This window comes from Lithobates pipiens, unplaced genomic scaffold (genome assembly GCF_037356315.1).
Source record: "Lithobates pipiens isolate NorthernLeopardFrog02 unplaced genomic scaffold, aLitPip1_a1.2 Scaffold_16, whole genome shotgun sequence".
NCBI lineage: Eukaryota > Metazoa > Chordata > Amphibia > Anura > Ranidae > Lithobates > Lithobates pipiens.
In genome coordinates this window covers 355,025,231-355,043,317 of record NW_027507748.1, presented here as the reverse complement: position 1 = coordinate 355,043,317, position 18,087 = coordinate 355,025,231, and the positions used below count along the sequence as shown (strand labels likewise).

Sequence of the window (18,087 nt, the reverse complement as noted above, 5' to 3'; positions counted from 1 at the left end):
ATGTGTCATTTCTGTCTGCTGTCTCTTCCCTCTTACCTATGGTAGTGTGTAGAGAGGGGTGTGTATATTCCCTTCCACTCTGGTTTCAGGTTTCACTGAGCTCTGTGCTCTAGCTGTGCAGTGTGGGACATCAGATCTAAGCCCCCTGCCTGTTAGAGCTGAGAAATAGCCTCTGAGCTATGTTTTAGGAGGCTGTAGAGAAGACTATAGATAGACAGGTGCAAGGTATGTAGGAGGATTTGTTTCACCTCTGTGTATCACCTGAGGCTAGTTACATCACTGGGTATACAGGTGCATCTCACAAAATCAGAATATCGTCAAAAAGTTAATTTATTTCGGTAATTCAATTTAAAAAGTGAAACTCATATATTTTATATAGATGCTTTACACACAAAGTGATATATTTCAAGCATTTATTTCTTTTAATTTTGATGATTATGGATTCCAGCTAGTGAAAGACCCAAAATTCAGTATCTCAAAAAATTTGAATATTACATAAGACCATTTAAAAAAAAAGGATTTTTAATACAGATATGTCCATGTACAGTATAGTATGCACTCAATACTTGGTCGGGGCTCCTTTTGCATGAATTACTGCAACAATGTGGCGTGGCACAGAGGCGAGTAACCTATGGCACTGCTGAGGTGTTATGGAAGCCCAGGTTGCTTTGATAGCGGCCTCCGGCTCATCTGCATTGTTGGGTCTGGTGTCTCTCATCCTCCTTTTAACAATACCCCACAGATTCTCTATGGTGTTTAGGTCAGACGAGATGGCTGGCTAATCAAGTACAGGGATACAATGATCATTAAACAAGGCATTGGTACTTTTGACAGTTTGGGCAGTTGCCAAGTCCTGCTGGAAAATTAAATCAGCATCTCCATAAAGCTGGTCAGCAGAGAGAAGCATGGAGTGTTCTAGAATGTCCTGGTAGAGGACTGCGCTGACTTTGGACTTGATAAAACACAGTGGACAAACACCAGCAGATGACATGGCTCCCTAAATCTTTACTAACTGTGGAAAATGTTGCATTTCATTTGGCAATCAAGGTCCCAGAGTCTGAAGGAACAGTGGAGAGGCACAGAATCCAAGTTGCATGAGGTCCAGTGATGACGTTTCCACAGTCAGTGATGATTTGTGGGTTTTCGGGTTTTCACTAGCTGTAAGCCATAATCATCAAAACTAAAAGAAAGAAATGCTTGAAATATACCACTCTGTGTGTAATGAATCTATATAAAATATATGAATTTCACTTTTTTAATTGAATTACTGAAATAAATTAACTTTTTGATGATTTTCAAATTTTTTTGAGATGCATCTGTAAGTAAGGGTTTAACATTTGGAAATAATAGGATTTACCTCAAATTATCAATGAAAATACCTTATTTCTTGCAACAGTTTGCACAGTATTTTAATACTTGCGGTGGTAAAATATGTGTGTAAAAGTAAGTTCACAAAGACTATCAGATACCATGGTATTGCTCCTTAAAATATAACTAACTCTTGTATATAAAAATTGTGAGGTTCTATGACTTGATTTGTAAATAGAGCAGAACATGGAGCTATTTCAGAAAAGGTATTGATTATTAACAGAGGTATAAAATAGCAATTACCTACTTCATATGAAAAAATTTAGATTTCTTGCATATACTATATGCCGCACCACTGCACTGCAAACATGTGCAGTTCACACAATGGCAGGGCAGTTGTGGTGTGGTCCTATACACTTAAATGAGTCGCATTTGGCAGCGATACCATGTGGTGAATGCAACATGCCTCTTAATTTATGCTGCAGCATTTGTACAACCCTGTCCAGCTGCATGCTCTTCTTTAGGTGGGCGGTCAGATTGCGGTAAAACTGTGGCTGTTTTTACTGCCCCCTCGGCTATCCCTGTGAACAAGCCTTTGGAAACACTAATACTTTTGGAAAATGTCAGACCAAGTCAAAGCTAATATTAGTTGTTATTCTGGACACACAAGCCCTGCTAGCTCCCACCAGGTTATATTTATATTGTCAAGTATTATAATTGAATTTGAATTTAATGCTCTTTAAAATAAAACTGTCATTCTCATCATGTACTCCTACAGTCAGGAATTTTGGCACATATTAAATATGGAGCTAAAATACAATACCAAAGATCATTTTTCACCAACCCATTCAAATATTCAAGTCCATTTTACCCTACAACGTTTGTTGTATTGATGTGAATGGTCCTCAGCTTCATTCCTTACAACCGCATCTGTATAAGCAAACCCTAACAAAAGCATGTTTTTCAAGCTACATTTTTAGGAATCAATGGAAAGATAGGATATATATATATATATATATATATATATATATATATATATATATATATATATATATATATATATATATATATGTAAGCAATCCATCAAAGAATGCCATCTTGTATACAATTAATTCTTAAATGATAAACAATGTAAAGGTGCAGCACTCCGTAACAACAAGTCAGTGATTAACTTTCATTGATCTACTGCTATTTTCACTATGGACATTAATATGTGATTATTATGGTTGAAACACATTTGCAATTTTCTAACATTCAACCCTTTGAGAAATCATGAAGTCAATGATGTATTATGCTTAATATGTCTTTAATAACAAGCGCAATATATCTGTGTCAGGAATGGATGATGCATTTCTTTTGGTGCTTTATACTACACTGAGCAAAATTATAAATGCAACACTTTTGTGTTTGCCCCTATTTATCATGAGCTGAACTTAAAGATCTATGACTTTTTCTATGTACACAAAAGGCCTATTTCTTTCAAATATTGTTCACAAATCTGTCTAAATCTGTGATAGTGAGCACTTCTTCTTTGCCGAGATAATCCATCTACCTCACAGGTGTGGCATATCAAGATGCTGATTAGACAGCATGATTATTGCACAGGTGTGCCTTAGGCTGGCCACAATAAAAGGCCATTCTAAAATGTGCAGTTTTACTGTATGGGGGGGGGGGGGGGGGGGGTCAGGGGGGTCCGAAAACCAGCCAGACCACCATTTTCCCCAAGCAGTGCAGCACATCTTCTTCGCATAGAGTTGATCAAGTTGTTGACTTTGGCCTGTGGATTGTTGGTCCATTCCTCCTCAATGGCTGTGCGTAGTTGCTGGATATTGGCCTCAAATATGCTTAATGGGTGACATGTCCGGTGAGTATGCTGGCCATGCAAGAACTGGGATGTTTTTAGCTTCCAGGAATTGTGGAAAAATCCTTGTAACATGGGGCTGTGCATTATCATGCTGCAACATGAGGGGATGGTTGTGGATGAATGGCACAACAATGGGTCTCAAGATCTTGTCACGGTATCTCTATGCATTCAAAATGCTATCAATAAGATGCACCTGTGTTTGTTGTCCATAGCATACGCCTGCCCATACCAAAACCCCATCATAACCATGGGCCACTCGATCCACAACATTGACATCAGAAAACCGCTCACCCACACGGCACCATACACGCTGTCTGCCATCTGCCCTGTACAGTGAAACCCATGATTCATTCATGAAGAGAACACCTCTCCAAAGTGCCGGAAGTCATCAAATGTGAGCATTTTCCCACTCAAGTCGCTTATGACAACGAACTGCAGTCAGGTCGAGACCCTGATAAGGATGATGAGAATGCAGATGAGCTTCCCTGAGACGGTTTCTGACAGTTTGTGCAGAAATTCTTTGGTTATGTAAACCGATTGTTGCAGCAGCAATTTTGGAGGTAAAGATGCTGGATGTGTAGGTCCTTGGCTGGTGTGGTTACACGTGGTCTGTGGCTGTGAAGACGGTTGGATGTACTGTCAAATTCTCTGAAATGCCTTTGGAGATGGCTTATGGTAGAGAAATGAACATTCAATTCAAGGGCAACAGCACTGGTGGACATTCCTGTTGTCAGCATGCCAATTCCATGCTCCCTCAAAACTTGCAACATCTGTGGCATTGTGCTATGTGATAAAACTGCACAGCCTTTTTATAGTGGCCAGCCTAAGGAACACCTTATGCTGTCTAATAAGCATCTTGCCACACCTGTGAGGTGGATGGATTATCTTGGCAAAGGAGAAGTGCTCACTAACACAGATCTTTAAGTTCAGCTCATGATAAATTGGGGCAAGCACAAACATGTTATGTTTATAATTTTGCTCAGTGTATTTACGTCTATACTTTTCAAAGAGTTATGTAGATCTGTGTCATTTAAGTCTTCAAAGTACATCATATCAAAATCTGACTATTCTCACAACACATCATGCTTTTTTCTTATAGAGTGCCAAATATAAGTTGCATTGAGCCATTGGGAAAATAGAACCCATGCAATTACAATTATAAGAATATTTTTTTTACATTTTTTGTTAAAGCATTTGTTAACCCCCCCCCCCAAAAAAAACAAATAGATTTCCTGGTACCTTAAAGCAGATTAAACAGCACAGTGCTTGTGCTGTGTAATCTGCCCCCTCTAAACTATAAAAAAAAAACTGAATCTGGCACTTCCTGTATACCCTCTCTGCGCTGACCACGAAAATTAGGGCTGCTCCACCGTGATCATCACGGTCTGATTGCGCCCCTCCGTCATACGCTGCTGACCCCTCTGCTCTCCTCTCTCACCCCTCACCTCCTCCTTCCTGCATGTCAGCTAGTTTCTGTGTCTCCATTTTGCCCCACCCCCGCCGCTTCTAGTAAAATTTTAAATGTTTTATGCTCACTGCCAGAAACTTTTTCATGTTCTGGCAGAACACACTGCATTAGTCTTTTAGAAAAACAAGTGCTGTAAATACCGTTTTAGCGCTGTCTTCAGGCCAGTCATGTGACTCTCGGCCAGTTTCCAGGGCTACTGCAGGAGAGGCTGAATGGCCATGTGATCTCCCCGGCTGATGTCAGAGGGAGATCATGGCCCCTCCTGTAGTATCCAATTATTGGAGTTGTACAGTAGCCAAGAGTCATGTGACCGGCCTGAAGACAGATCTAAATAAGTACTTACAACACTAACTTTTCTAAAATACTAATGCAGTGTGTTCTCTAATAGAGAGTGTGGCAGTGTTTGAGTTATATGGGTTAACACAGTGGCCATCAACCTTGTCCTCAGCGCTCACTAACAGGCCAATTTTGCAAGATAACTGAAAGACATCACAGGTGATATCATTTACTGCTCAGCGATTGCAGTATTCTAGTCTGCATCTCCCCAAGGTAATACATAAAACATGGCCTGTTAGTGGGCCCTGAAGACAGGGTTGATGACCACTGGGTTAACAAACCCTTTAATTGTGAATCACTAATATACAAAGGCCCCTTTCCATTGTGATCAGCAGGAGATGTGTTGATCCCCTGCTGATCAAAGCAGAGTGGGCTGACTACAGGTCCATGTCTGTTCAGTTTATGCAGTGTGGACAGAACCTGCTTTGCTCTATGGGTGGTCGGAAGTAAACAAACTCCACTGTTTGTTTACAACCAGACTACCTCTGATCTGATCAGCCTACATGGAGGAGAACGAATCCCAACTCTGTTTGTGTATAGTAGCCAGGGTTGTATTGGAGGTAGGCGGATGTAAGTGGACACAAGCCTGTTTGCACCCGCCAGTCCAAATGGGCAAAAGGAACGTCCGCTTGAAAAACCGAAAGGCAGACCTGATCAGGACAGTCACGTGATATTGGCCTTAGTTGTACTTGTGAAACATCTATCAGTAAATACATGTGGTTAACATTAAACCTAATTGAATGTTGAGTTTAAATAAGATAAATACATTCCAGATGCAGGGCATGCAAATTCAGCAAAGTCGCGTAGTGGATAGCACTTCTGCCTAGCAGCACCAGGGTCACCAGGGATTCAAATCCCAACCATGGCACCATCTGCCTGGAATTTTCATTTTCTCCCTGTGCTTATGTGGGCTTCCTCCCACACTCCAAAGACATGCTGCTAGGTTAATTGGCTCCTGCAGGGCTTTTTTTCAGGGGGAACTTGGTGAAACTAGGTTCCACCACCTCTGGCTGGGGGGGGGGGGGGGGGGTGGCTGCTCACCACAATCACTTGTAAGCACAGAAGTTTTTTTTTGTTTGTTTACAAGTGACAGCTCTGCACTCTGTGTGTAGCCCCCCTGAACGCTGTACTCTGAATGTAATGCGATCTTGGTATTTAATGCCCCTCTAGGACCCTCCTAATATTCATGACATTTGACGAACCATACCCACTATTTGATGTGATTTGGAGGGTATGTGTTGGTGGAGGGGTTTTGGGGGGTCATGGTTGAGTTCCAGCAACTATTGTTTGAAAAAAAAAGCCCTGTGTGCATGTATGAATGTGAATTAGGGCTCTTAGACTGTAAGTTACTTAAGGGCAGGGACTGATGAGACTGCACAATATACACAAACTGCCCACTTTATTAGGTGCACCTGTTCAATTGCATGGTAACACAAATTGCTAATTAGCCAATCACATGGCCCAGATTCAATGCATTTAGGCTTCTAGATGTGGGGAAGATGACTTGTTGAAGTTCAAATCACGCATCAGAATGGGGGAGAAAGGATATTTAAATGACTTTGAACGTGGCATGGTTGCTGGTGTCAGACGAGCTGGTCTGAGTATTTTAAAAACTGCTGATCTACTGGGACTTTCACACACAAAATCTCTAGGGTTTACAGAGAATGGTCCGAAAAATAGAAATTATCCAGTGAGCGGCAGTTGTGTGGACAAAAATGCCTTGTTGATGTCAGAAGTAAAAGGAGAATGGGCAGACAAGTTTGAGATGATAGAAAGACAACAGTAACTCAAATAACCACTTGTTACAACCAAGGTATGCAGAATACCATCACTGAATGCACAACACATCAAACCTTGAAGTACATGGGCTACAGCAGATAAAGACCACATTGGGTACCACTCCTGTCAGCTAAGAACAGGAAACTGAGGCTGCAATTCACACAGGCTCACCAAAATTAGATAATAGAAGATTGGAAAAAAGTTGCCTGGTCTGATGAGTTTCGATTTCAGCTGCGACATTCAGATGGTAGGGTCAGAATTTGGTGTAAACAACATGAAAACATGTATCTGTCCAGCCTTGAGCCTTGTATCAATGGTTTAAGCTGGTGGTGGGTGTGTAATGGTGTGGGGGTATTTTCTTGGCAGACTTTGGGCCCCTTAGTACGAATTGAGCATTGTTTAAACGCCACGGCCTTCCTGAGTATTGTTGCTGACATGTTCATCCCTTTATGACTACAGTGTACCTCTCTTCTGATGGCCACTTCCAACAGAATAATGCATCACGTCACAAAGCTCAAATAATCTCACCAATGGTTTCTTGAACATGATAACGAGTTTCTCTGTACTCCACAGTCACCAGATCTCAATCCAATAGAGCCCCTTTGGGATGTGGTGGAACGGGAGATTTGCATCATGGATGTGTAGCCGACAAATCTGCAGCAACTGTGTGATGCTGTCATGTCAATATGGTCCAAAATCTCTGAGGAATGTTTCAACACCTTGTTGGATCCATGCCATGAAGAATTAAGGCAGTTCTGAAGGCAAAAGGGGCTCCAACCCACTACTAGCAAGGTGTACCTAATAAAGTGGCCGATGAGTGTATATGTAAAGTGTTGCATAAAATAGTTAGTGTTATTTACATGCTAATAATAAATATAATGAAGGTGTATTCTTTAAAAGCCAGCCACAGCTAGCATACAAAAGCCTGCCCTTTGCCATCAACTGCAGAGTAGGACACTTACTTTCTGTGTGGAAGAAGTGGTTTTCTTTCAGAGGTCTGACCCACCCCCTACTGAGTGAGCGAGGAGCATGAGCTTTGATGATTATAGAGCTATAGGAAGCCATGTAAGCAGTGACGGCCCGCCGTGCATTGAGGCGCACGGGTACAACCCCCCCATCCCTGCCGCCATCTCCCTATCCATGCGCCCGGGCCCTTTCAGGATGCCATATGCAGTTCCACAGTGCCACTATTGCTGTGAGACCCGTGGGGGGTGGGGGGAGGCCAGTGACACCAGTGCAGAGGACTTACACGAGGACCCCGAAGAGCAGTGCTCGTATGCTGAGCTCCTCCAGCAGTGCCCACATTAGTGATCAACGGGGGGAACGTTCCACTGACAGATCGATCTCACTCAGTGGTCACAGGTCCTCCAATGACAGATGGATCCCAGTATTGGGGCAGCTCTCTACTACTAGATCACCGGGGGACCCTCCACTGGCGGATCGATCCCGATCAGATCCTCACCCTAGAAGTGCATAGTGCATTTGATGGGCACAGTGGCTGCGTTTGAGGGGCATGTTGGCTGCGTTTGATGGGCCTGGTGGCTGCATTTGATGGGCACAGTGGCTGTGTTTGATGGGCACAGTGGATGTGTTTGATGGACACAGTGGCTGCTTTTGATGGGCACAGTGGCTGCATTTGATGGCACAGTGGCTGTGTTTGATGAGCACAGTGGCTGACTTTGATGGGCACAGTGGCTGCGTTTGATGGCACAGTGGCGGCAATTGATGGGCACAGTGGCTGCATTTGATGGTACAGTGGCTGTGTTTGATGGGCACAGTGGCTGCATTTGATGGCACAGTGGTGGCAATTGATGGGCACAGTGGCTGCGTTTGATGGTACAGTGGCTGCGTTTGATGGGCACAGTAGCTGTGTTTGAGGGTAAAATGGCTGCGTTTGATGGTACAGTGGCTGCGTTTGATGGTACAGATGCTGCGCTTGATGGACACAGTATCTTTGTTTGATGGGCACAGTGGCTGCGATTAATGGTACAGTGAGGCTGCAATTGATGGGGTTTTTCTTCAGAATTTTTCAGTTTGCGCCCCCCCCCCCCCCCCCCCAAAAAAAAAAATTGAGCACCAGCTGCCACTGCATGTAAGACCTCAGCAATGAGACCACTTATTCCATAAAGAGAGCTACTGGCATGGGGCATTTTGTACACAGACAGTGGCTGTATTAGAAATAAATCAAATTGTAAAGCATTGAACAACTTTTGCCTTGATGCACATGGTATTTAGCTGATTTAAATAGAAGGTTCCTTTGGGCTTTAAACCAGGGCTCTGTGAGTTATGCCAAAAAACTCTGAAAAGCCTACAGCAAGCAATTGAATTCTTCTTTCCATACCCTGGATACATAATAGTATGATAATTAGTTAGGAAGTAGTTAGTAGTTATTGGTTGCTGAGCTTTGCATTGTAACTGGAACTCTGAGAATGTAAACTGTTGACTGTCGTGGACAACATATCTCTTTTTTCCCTATTTGTCCTCCAGACTAGCGCAAGCACAAAAATGTACATACCATTTATTTGGGTATCTTTGTACTTCACATACTGTATTCTTATTTATCTGCCTCTAAAATATAGCTTTCCAATTCACACTTGGCATTTCTTTTCCTATTTTCTGAAATCTAGATTTATTTTTTATTTACTTATTTCTAATATTTATATATATCGTTTACAATTTAAATAGTACTTTACATACTGTACCTTCACATTAGTCTCTGCCTTTAAAAAGCTTACAATCTAAGGTCCATATCTCACAAGCATAAATACCAAGGCCAAGCTTTAAGCATTTAAACTACATAAATCATATATTTAATGTACATATAGAGCTGAGCAGCAGGTCACCCATGTGAATAATTAATATGGATATCTATTTTTCAATTGCTCTGTTGTTACATATTTAGGAAATACTAGTATGTTTAACACCATTTCTATGAACTATATTTGATCTGTTTTGCACAACGTTAGCGGTTTACTATACTAATGGAAGTGCCCAATCTATGGAGACAGTTTTGGACCTTACGGAAATCAGATTTATCAGGTGTATTGGTCGATATCAGCACCATGGTCCATTTACTAAATACAAAGGCATTAATTAAAGTTATATGAAATACAATCTGTTTTTAATAAAATCCACACAATTGCTCAGAAGGTAGATCATTTCTGTTCTTTTCACTGATTATTAAAGTGAACGGATGAAGCATATGGTGAAACATCTGTGTACACACAGCAATCCTATTCAGGCAGGCTCACCTTCATAAGATGCTTTAAATCCCAAGTTACTTCCAGAAGAATCCGTCCTGAAGAGAAGCCACATCTGGTGATTGGAGCTCACTATGAGATCGGGAACACTGGCTCCTGTCAGACTGTTATAGAACACGTAAAAGGCAATTAAGATTTGAAGCAATGACTAAAGTAAACCCCTATCTATTAATTACTAATACATGAGTGAGAGTTTGGCTGTGTGCATGCAAAAGGCTCTGCTCAGAACATTTTGGATGGTTTGTTTTCTGTCTTCCATCCATGTGCTATATTTTTTAGATATCATTTTGACGGGTGTTCTGTTATGTTCTTAGTGCGGAATAATTCATCTGACACCTAAAACTGTCATTTTCAGCTTGTGGTAGCAATTGATGAATCACCTAATAGTGTGTTGTATATCTTTTGGTTCTGGGGGATGTATGAAATCAAACCTGTTTATTAACTTGACCCTAGTCAAAGCATGGCATACATGTTTAAGGTTTTTTTTTTTTTTTAAGCACCTCAGCAGCTTTATAACATGAAGCTCCTCTCCTACCCTCTCTCTTCCCTAATGGTCAATGAGGCTGCCGCCCAGTGCCAATTGGGAGGTGAAGGGGGCAGAGCATTACTCTGGTTACAACTACCATTATGCAGCATTACTAGAGTATTTTGGAAATAGGAGTTTTTTTTTGCTAAGCATTTTATAAAATCATTTTATCATAGTGGTAGGAGAGAAAGAGAGAAGAAAAGAGAAATAGAAACAATGAGCATTTACTAGAGCAGTCTACCTATTTACCTACGTTCCTTAGTAAGATGCAACCTACATTAGGAAGTCACATAATACTACCTTATATCTGGTCTATTAGCTTTGTATATGAACAAATCTTGTGTATCAATCAGTCCTGCACTTTGTTTACTACTTCATAACATTTACTAAAGGATCTGTGACAGTAAAATTCAACTTGCTTCAAGAATTACTAGTATGTTAAGTATATATGTAAATGTCACCAGACCTACAGATCATTTATAAATGAGATTTCAGGCAAAACTTTTTTTAGTTAGAGTGGGAAAGGGTTAAAACCCCTTCAGGTTTTTATTGCAGTCTGTGTCCCCTTTGGAGAATTTTTTTCTTCCTTCAGGTGACCTCTGGAAATATGGGGAAAACATTCATCTCCCAAGTAGAGACACAAAGAATAAAATGTTCTCAGTAGCATTGGAAAGTATTATAACCAGTTGCTGTCTTTGTCTTGTTTGGGATATTACCCCTTACTTACTTTGAACCAGAAAGATATCCCTTGTTCAATAGCAAGAGGAATCTTGCAGTGTTCTGATCAAACGAAAAGGAGAAGTCCAGCCTGAGCTCATTTGGCTGAGTTTCTCCTATGGGTCACAGGAGTGCAATTTGTTTTGCACTCCTGTGACCCATTTTCAGCGGTCTGAAGTCCACTCTCTGCTAATGTCACCAGGATCAGTCGAGGCAGCGCATCATCCCGACTTCAAAGTCTGTATCCGCCAGGTGCCTGGACTGATAGGTGTCTCAGTCTCCCAGTGAGCTGCTGATATGGCTGCTCCCCATACCTCCACAGCTCAGTGCTTCAAGAAGTGGGGGCGAGCAGAGCAGGAGAGATGCTGACTGCAGGCAGCAGCTCTCCACTCGGGGGGGGGGCTGAGAGAATGAGACATCGGTGGTGTTTAATGGCTCGGTTCTCAGTGAAGAGGTGGCAGAGGACATATGCATCGGTCTGATGCTGCATCTACCTGGGCAAGTATAAATATGGGACAAAAAAATCCCATACTTCTCTTTTAAGAGCTCAAGCCTATTAGGGAAAGTTATTTCTCACCTTTGGAGATTCTGCTGCTGGTGATGTGTCACAATCAGCAGAATTGCCTGTCTACATGGCCCATAATAACAACGTGGAACAAGAATTTGAAATTTGGGCAGAAGTTGATTTTCTGTCTTTCTTTCATGGTACCTGCTCTTGAACAAAGTTCCACGTTTAAATCTGTAAATGGCTTTCAGGTTTGCTTTGAGAAAGAAGTAGTAATCAGATTCAAAATGTTATTCTCCAGCTGTCATTTTCCTGTGCAGGCTTAAAACTGATTTGTGGATGAAACCTAACTTAACATAAACAAGGGTGACTATACTTCAACAAAGAACAAAGTCCAACTTTCTATTAGGGACAGTCCTGAAAAGCAAGAGTTTGTATCCCCATAAGTATATTGATGCGGGACATCATAGGCATTTATGCAAAAGAACAGCTAACCAGCACGAAAACCACAAGTTAGCTGCGCTTTGCCCAAAGAGCAGTGGCACCGCACTGGGGCAGTGTGAAGCTGCCCTAACTCCTGAAAAGCAACTAAATTTACCATTTAAATACATCATAACACATAACATACATAACACAGCTTGGTTAGGAACATAAACCCAGAATACTGACAGGATAATAAGGAGCAGTAGATCACTAATGAGAACACCACTATGCTCAGTTAGCCTCTTGTAAGTGTATATAGACTGTACCAGATTTTGAGTCTTAGTGCCTGCCCACCTTCTCCTAGTGTGAGTGCCTCTGTGCAATACAGGACTACAAGATGTTTTATTTTTATATTTGCCCGAAGCTCAGCTTTAAGCAATACTCACAGTGTGACAGGTGGAAAGTATGCCTTAGGCACAAGTAAAACAAAATAGTTAAAACTTGGAATAGAAAGTAATTTATGTTTCTAATTAGTCCCAGTCATTTTTAAGGACTGAATACATAGATGTACATAGGACTCACATAGATAAATCAATAGCAGTTTTACAAGTGGAAATCCAAGCTTATTTCAACATCCCATACAATAAGCCTTTTTTCAAAATATATAATTATAATGAAAATGAATGCACTTACACATAAAGTACAGACTTCTGGTCTTCAACATTTCCACCATCTCCTACTGTAAGAGTATCATACCCTCTTTCCAGTTCAAACTCTTCAAACGTTAGCTTAATCACCTATCAAAAGATAAGAAAGGATAAGTACACTGGCTGGTTGTTGCATTGTCTCTGTGATGGAGGAAACCACTAAACTTTAGAAATAGACTTAATTCAACAACAATTTAGTTGAACATATATATATAGAAGGCATTCTAAAATCCAGGTGCAAGGTCTAAGTAATACCACAACTTGAACTGAGCAAATAAGAATAAAGTGCTTGATAAAGTCAAAAATGTATGGCCTAATACAATTTGTAAAATTATTCATTTGAATACTTAACTGAGAGTCAGGATGAAGCACTATGCATATTATGCTGGTTCTTCTATTGGCCAGTACCATATAGAGAAGTTCAGATGGCGCCTTTTTTTTTAACATGGACCCAGTCAGTATGAATATATTTTTTTATTAGGAAAGAAATCTAAATCTATCTATTGATAGGATTAATTTACTTCTACCATGCACTCCTATTTACCCAGAAAAATAACACAAATTGTAATATTTCATTTACATAGTACACACAGTCCTGGATACAGCATCCAAGACCTGAATATTTTTGCATTGTGTATAGAAATTTCTCATCACACCTGCTTTTTGTTGTGCTCAGACTTCACCTGAAAAAGTTCTATTCTGGAAAAAAAAAGTGTTTTGTCTTGCTTTGTTACACTGTAAATTAGGAAAAATTCATCAAGAATTAGAGTAAAGCGTTTCAATTATAAAGGACAGATAAAATAAACACCAAGGAGGACACCTAATAATTTACAGTCAATGTTCCCTAGCTGAACCACTGTTGTAAAGTTTGCAGCTCGATGCATATAAGAACGCACTTCTAGGTTTTTGTTACAGATATTTAAAACAAAAACTTACAGATGATGCTTACAGGAGAATATAAAATAAAGTACTCTTCCCTGATCATAGACTCATTACAAATGTATACGCTCTCAGCACCTATAGGAAACTGAAGGCCAAGTGTCCGGTTATGTTTCTGGGAGAACTGCTGCCATCCTTCATATTCACCCCAAAGTCAAGCATTGCTATTAATAATCAGTTCACAAAATGTTCTAAATGTTTCTACACCACTACAGAACATGTTGATGCAGTAGACTTTAATGGACCATTTATGACACCAAAGCTTATTCTTCTTGGTTGTTACAGTACTGTAGAAAGCTATACCTGTACTAAATGCTAATAGGGAACTGTCACAAATAAATTACAGGGGGTTTCATATGTATATTAGGTGTATTTCAATTAACATAAGTGTTATGATCTCAGAGCCAGGTATTTGTCACATTTTCTTTGTTATTAATTGAAAGTTTGAATAGTAAAGGCAACTATAAGATTAGACATCAAACAAATCCACAGAGCGTTCTCAAATGCTTATTACTGGTCCCTTGTCTGGACCAAATTAACATCTTCTTAGAACACATTTTTCTCTACTCAGCATAAGTCACCTCTCAACACCAGTTCTTCTGGAAATGGAGAAAAGGTGGTACATAGTCTACCCTATCTTAAAAAAAAAAAACTAAATTGTATCTCATTGTTATTACAAAAATGTGGATGCTAATACAAAACGGAAAGTTATTTTTTTCTGTTAACACAGTAACAGTAAACAAATCGTTCAGGCATCTCTAGACCAGTTTTCACTAAGAATAACCATTCTGCAATAATAAAGTTATCAACATGATTTAATTTTAGGTGACACTTATAATGAAGAGTATTTACCCCTTGGCATCCTCCTTAGTTCCATTATTTATTTCTACAAAAGTGCAAGAGATTATTCAATTTACATAACTAACATATTCCAAAGTACTTGGATTATGAACAACCAGTGCATTTTACAATCTCAAGTGTACCCAATCTTTTATGTACCTATTCATTTACAACCTCTAATACACCTCCAACCAGCCTAATATTGTTTTTGAAATTTAAACTTGAACCAAACTCCAACTAAATAAAAGAGGAATATACATTCTTAATTTAATCTTTGTGTGCTGTGTGTGTTTCTTCCATATCTGTTCAGTAAGCCACCATGAAGCTTTGCCTCTATGCAGGAGCTTCCTGAAATAAAGACCAGTCAATGCTGCTCTCTCTAATTGTTCTCACTGACTGGTCTTATATCCACCCCTCCTGTTGTATTCTGCAGGCAACCTGTAGTGGATGGGCCGGCAGGATCCCACCCACAGCTCTGATCTTTACACAGGCTATGTGTAGCACAGTAATGATGTCACCACTATATTTACAAATTGAAAAACTGGGTTTGCAATTGCAAAGGCATTTGATGCATTCAATGTGGATTTATATATTTTGTGGCCGATACAGAATATATTTATTTTTTTAGTCCAATTTTAACTTCATGGTCTTTTTCTGAAATAACATATTTAAAATCCATTCAAAATTGCTATTCAAAATACACGTTACATTTTCTTTTCTTGTGCAAACAAAATATATAGAATCAGATTTCCATGAATTTAAAAACTATGCAAAAATATAGTAGGAAAGTAGCACAGTGTATATAGTGCTCTCAAGCTGGCCACATATTGTAATTCTTGCCATCAGCTGTCAGCAGAGTTTCTCTCATACTGTGCTGTTTTAATCTAAAGGACTCCATGTAGTATAAACTTTTCTCATTCCATCCTTCAAGTAGTGACCCCCTCACCTCATACCTCCCTAGTGTGAAAATCTCCACTAGTTTGTTTGCTGCTGAGTCATCTTTCACAATGCCCTTTTCTTCATTTCTCACATCCAAGCTCCGTTTAAATTTTACTTCTTCACCTAAGAAGCAATTCTTGAATGTGCTTTTCGTCTCGCTAAAAACATAACTCCTTCTAAACAGTTTTCTCCCAGCTGTCTAACTCCAATGTATTTTAGATGCTTCACCTGTATTCCTTTTCATATATACCAGCCTTCAGATAACAGCCCCCTCACCCTTCCTCTGCCTATTTCTACAGCACTTTATCTGCTCCCTTAGAATTCAATTTAAAATCCTTGTTCCAATGTATAAAGCCTGGTGCTGTAAAGTAATTGGCTCTCTACAAAAATAAAAACATGATGGAAAGTTCTCTTCTAGTCTAACTTTCCTTGAGTGGTTTATTTTCAAAGAAAGAGGTAACATTCTATAGCATGTAAGTGACCCTGCCCTCATAAAGTGAAATATAAACTGTGTGCTATTGCATACATAATCAGGTATTATTAAGCCAAATACCATATATATCTTTCTAGATATTACACATACTTGATAAGAAGTAATTTCACAACCCTAAGCATGGTTAAGCCATTACACTAACTAGATTTTCAGATAATAGAATTTAATTAGAGCCAAACTTCAGCCAATGTTTTTATTCTGGATAATGAGTAGGCATTAGTGCATTTGTTGGATTTTCATTAACATCTATCCTTTTTTGTATACAATTTCCCCCACGTATTCTTCCAATGTGGCACCATAGAAAAAATATCGTAAAGCAAAGTTCTTGTACAAAATGTATTATCTTTATAATATTTCATCCTAATCTGTAGGTTACACACTCCTGATCCTAAATTTATATTGAAATGGGAGACAGATCTGCATATCACATTCACCCAGGCCCAAAATATTGGCTACTTCTTTTCACATTGTCAAATACATGCCAGGAGAATGGAAATAAGACCCATGATGGTACAAAACCTCATAACTAATACATCAAATATATCCTCAGGTATCTTCTCTCTGTTGGCAATATCAAGAGACTGAGGGCATGCTTCTAAACATTGTATGGGACTGCAATAGACTACAGAACTTCCAGTCTGCACTTCAAACCTCCATTAAAACATTTTGTGGATAAACCTGCAGTTTACTTATTCCATGATACTCTATTATCAATTTCCTTTTTAAAACATCTTTTGAACCTGATGTGAATCTGAAAAGTACTTTCAAATTTGGATGCCTTCATTCTTCTATAAGAACTCTCTACTTCAAGGGTGCACCTTCTGCTAGGAACTTCATGCTGTTCTGGCTTGGGGCATGATACTGGGGCAGTGCACACCACCAGAGAACAAAGATCACTACATTTCCTTAGACTCACACCTCTCTTTACAGCGCCCTTTTTTCTTTTTCTCTTTTAAAGCAAGATGTGTGTACCTAAAAGTGAAGTGATGTTATTATTACTTTAAATATCCAATAACATACAATTGAAATTTTAAAAAAACACTGTATGTTTGCTAGCACATTGGTTGGTTGGCTGAAGTTGGATGAAGTTGGATTAAGTGAACACAGATTCAACCCATTTGCTAAGCTCAAGCAATGTTCACTTTGCTAAATAGCCTCTACAATTCATTAATTACAGAAGGTATTGGTAGTTCAAATGTTTTTTGGAATTTCAAAGTTTTTGTGAAAGTTATTGATTCTGATAATTTTTCTATTTCTGGAGCTGCTGTGGGTAAGATTCTACTAATTTGTACCATGTTTAAACAAAAGTGAAATAAGATAACAAATATATTTTGTGTATATATTTTGTGAATTTAAGCACATTTTTAGTTGAAATTTTCACACCTTCCCCAGCCTGGCAATGGCCATTTAGAAGAAAGCAAGGGTAGCACTTTTCTTTAAGGTGACATATGTACCCCTTTAAACCACATTGTGCAAGTTTTTTGCCCTTTTATGATTGTATATTTATTATTTTTACCTTTCATAGCAACCTAACTTTTTGTAATAAACTCTTATAAACAGATAAAATACCCGGCAAAATGTTACAAATAAATATAAGCTATGTTTTCCATACCTTGCATTGATGATAGACAACACATCCTGTGGGAGCTTTATTTAGTTGGAATGAAAGGCTCTATAAATTGAAATGTTGTATCTAGGCACAGTTGGCCTAAGTTAATTATTTAAGCAGCTCTAACCACTGTTCTAAAAGGAAATCATTGTTTTTGGATCTGTGTTGAAGATGACCATACATGCATACCTTCTATTTTAAGAAGGCAATACTGTAGCTGTCTTGAAAGGATGCCACAAGGTGGTATGTGAGTTATTATATTTATTTTTACTTAAAGTTTACACATTTTTTTCATAAATGTGTTCTATATAAATAAAACCTTTAGTTTACAAATACATCATTTAATATAGTGTGCTCTGATGACACTGCAGCCA

At 39.3% G+C, this 18,087-nt stretch overlaps 1 protein-coding gene across 3 annotated transcripts in view; it reads right to left on the bottom strand.

The window, feature by feature from the left end:
• The window catches only part of CSMD2 (CUB and Sushi multiple domains 2), a 1,348,498-nt gene that overhangs the window by 442,793 nt on the left and 887,618 nt on the right, over positions 1–18,087 (bottom strand). For 2 of the 3 annotated variants that reach the window (XM_077481921.1, XM_077481922.1), the window contains exons 11-12: positions 12,880–12,983; positions 10,007–10,119 (exon numbers count right to left, since the gene is read on the bottom strand). The exons of the other annotated variant lie outside the window; for it this stretch is intronic. In XM_077481921.1, the coding sequence (XP_077338047.1) occupies positions 10,007–10,119; positions 12,880–12,983 (217 nt within the window). The remainder of the gene's footprint in view (positions 1–10,006; positions 10,120–12,879; positions 12,984–18,087) is intronic. 3 annotated transcript variants of the gene reach the window in all.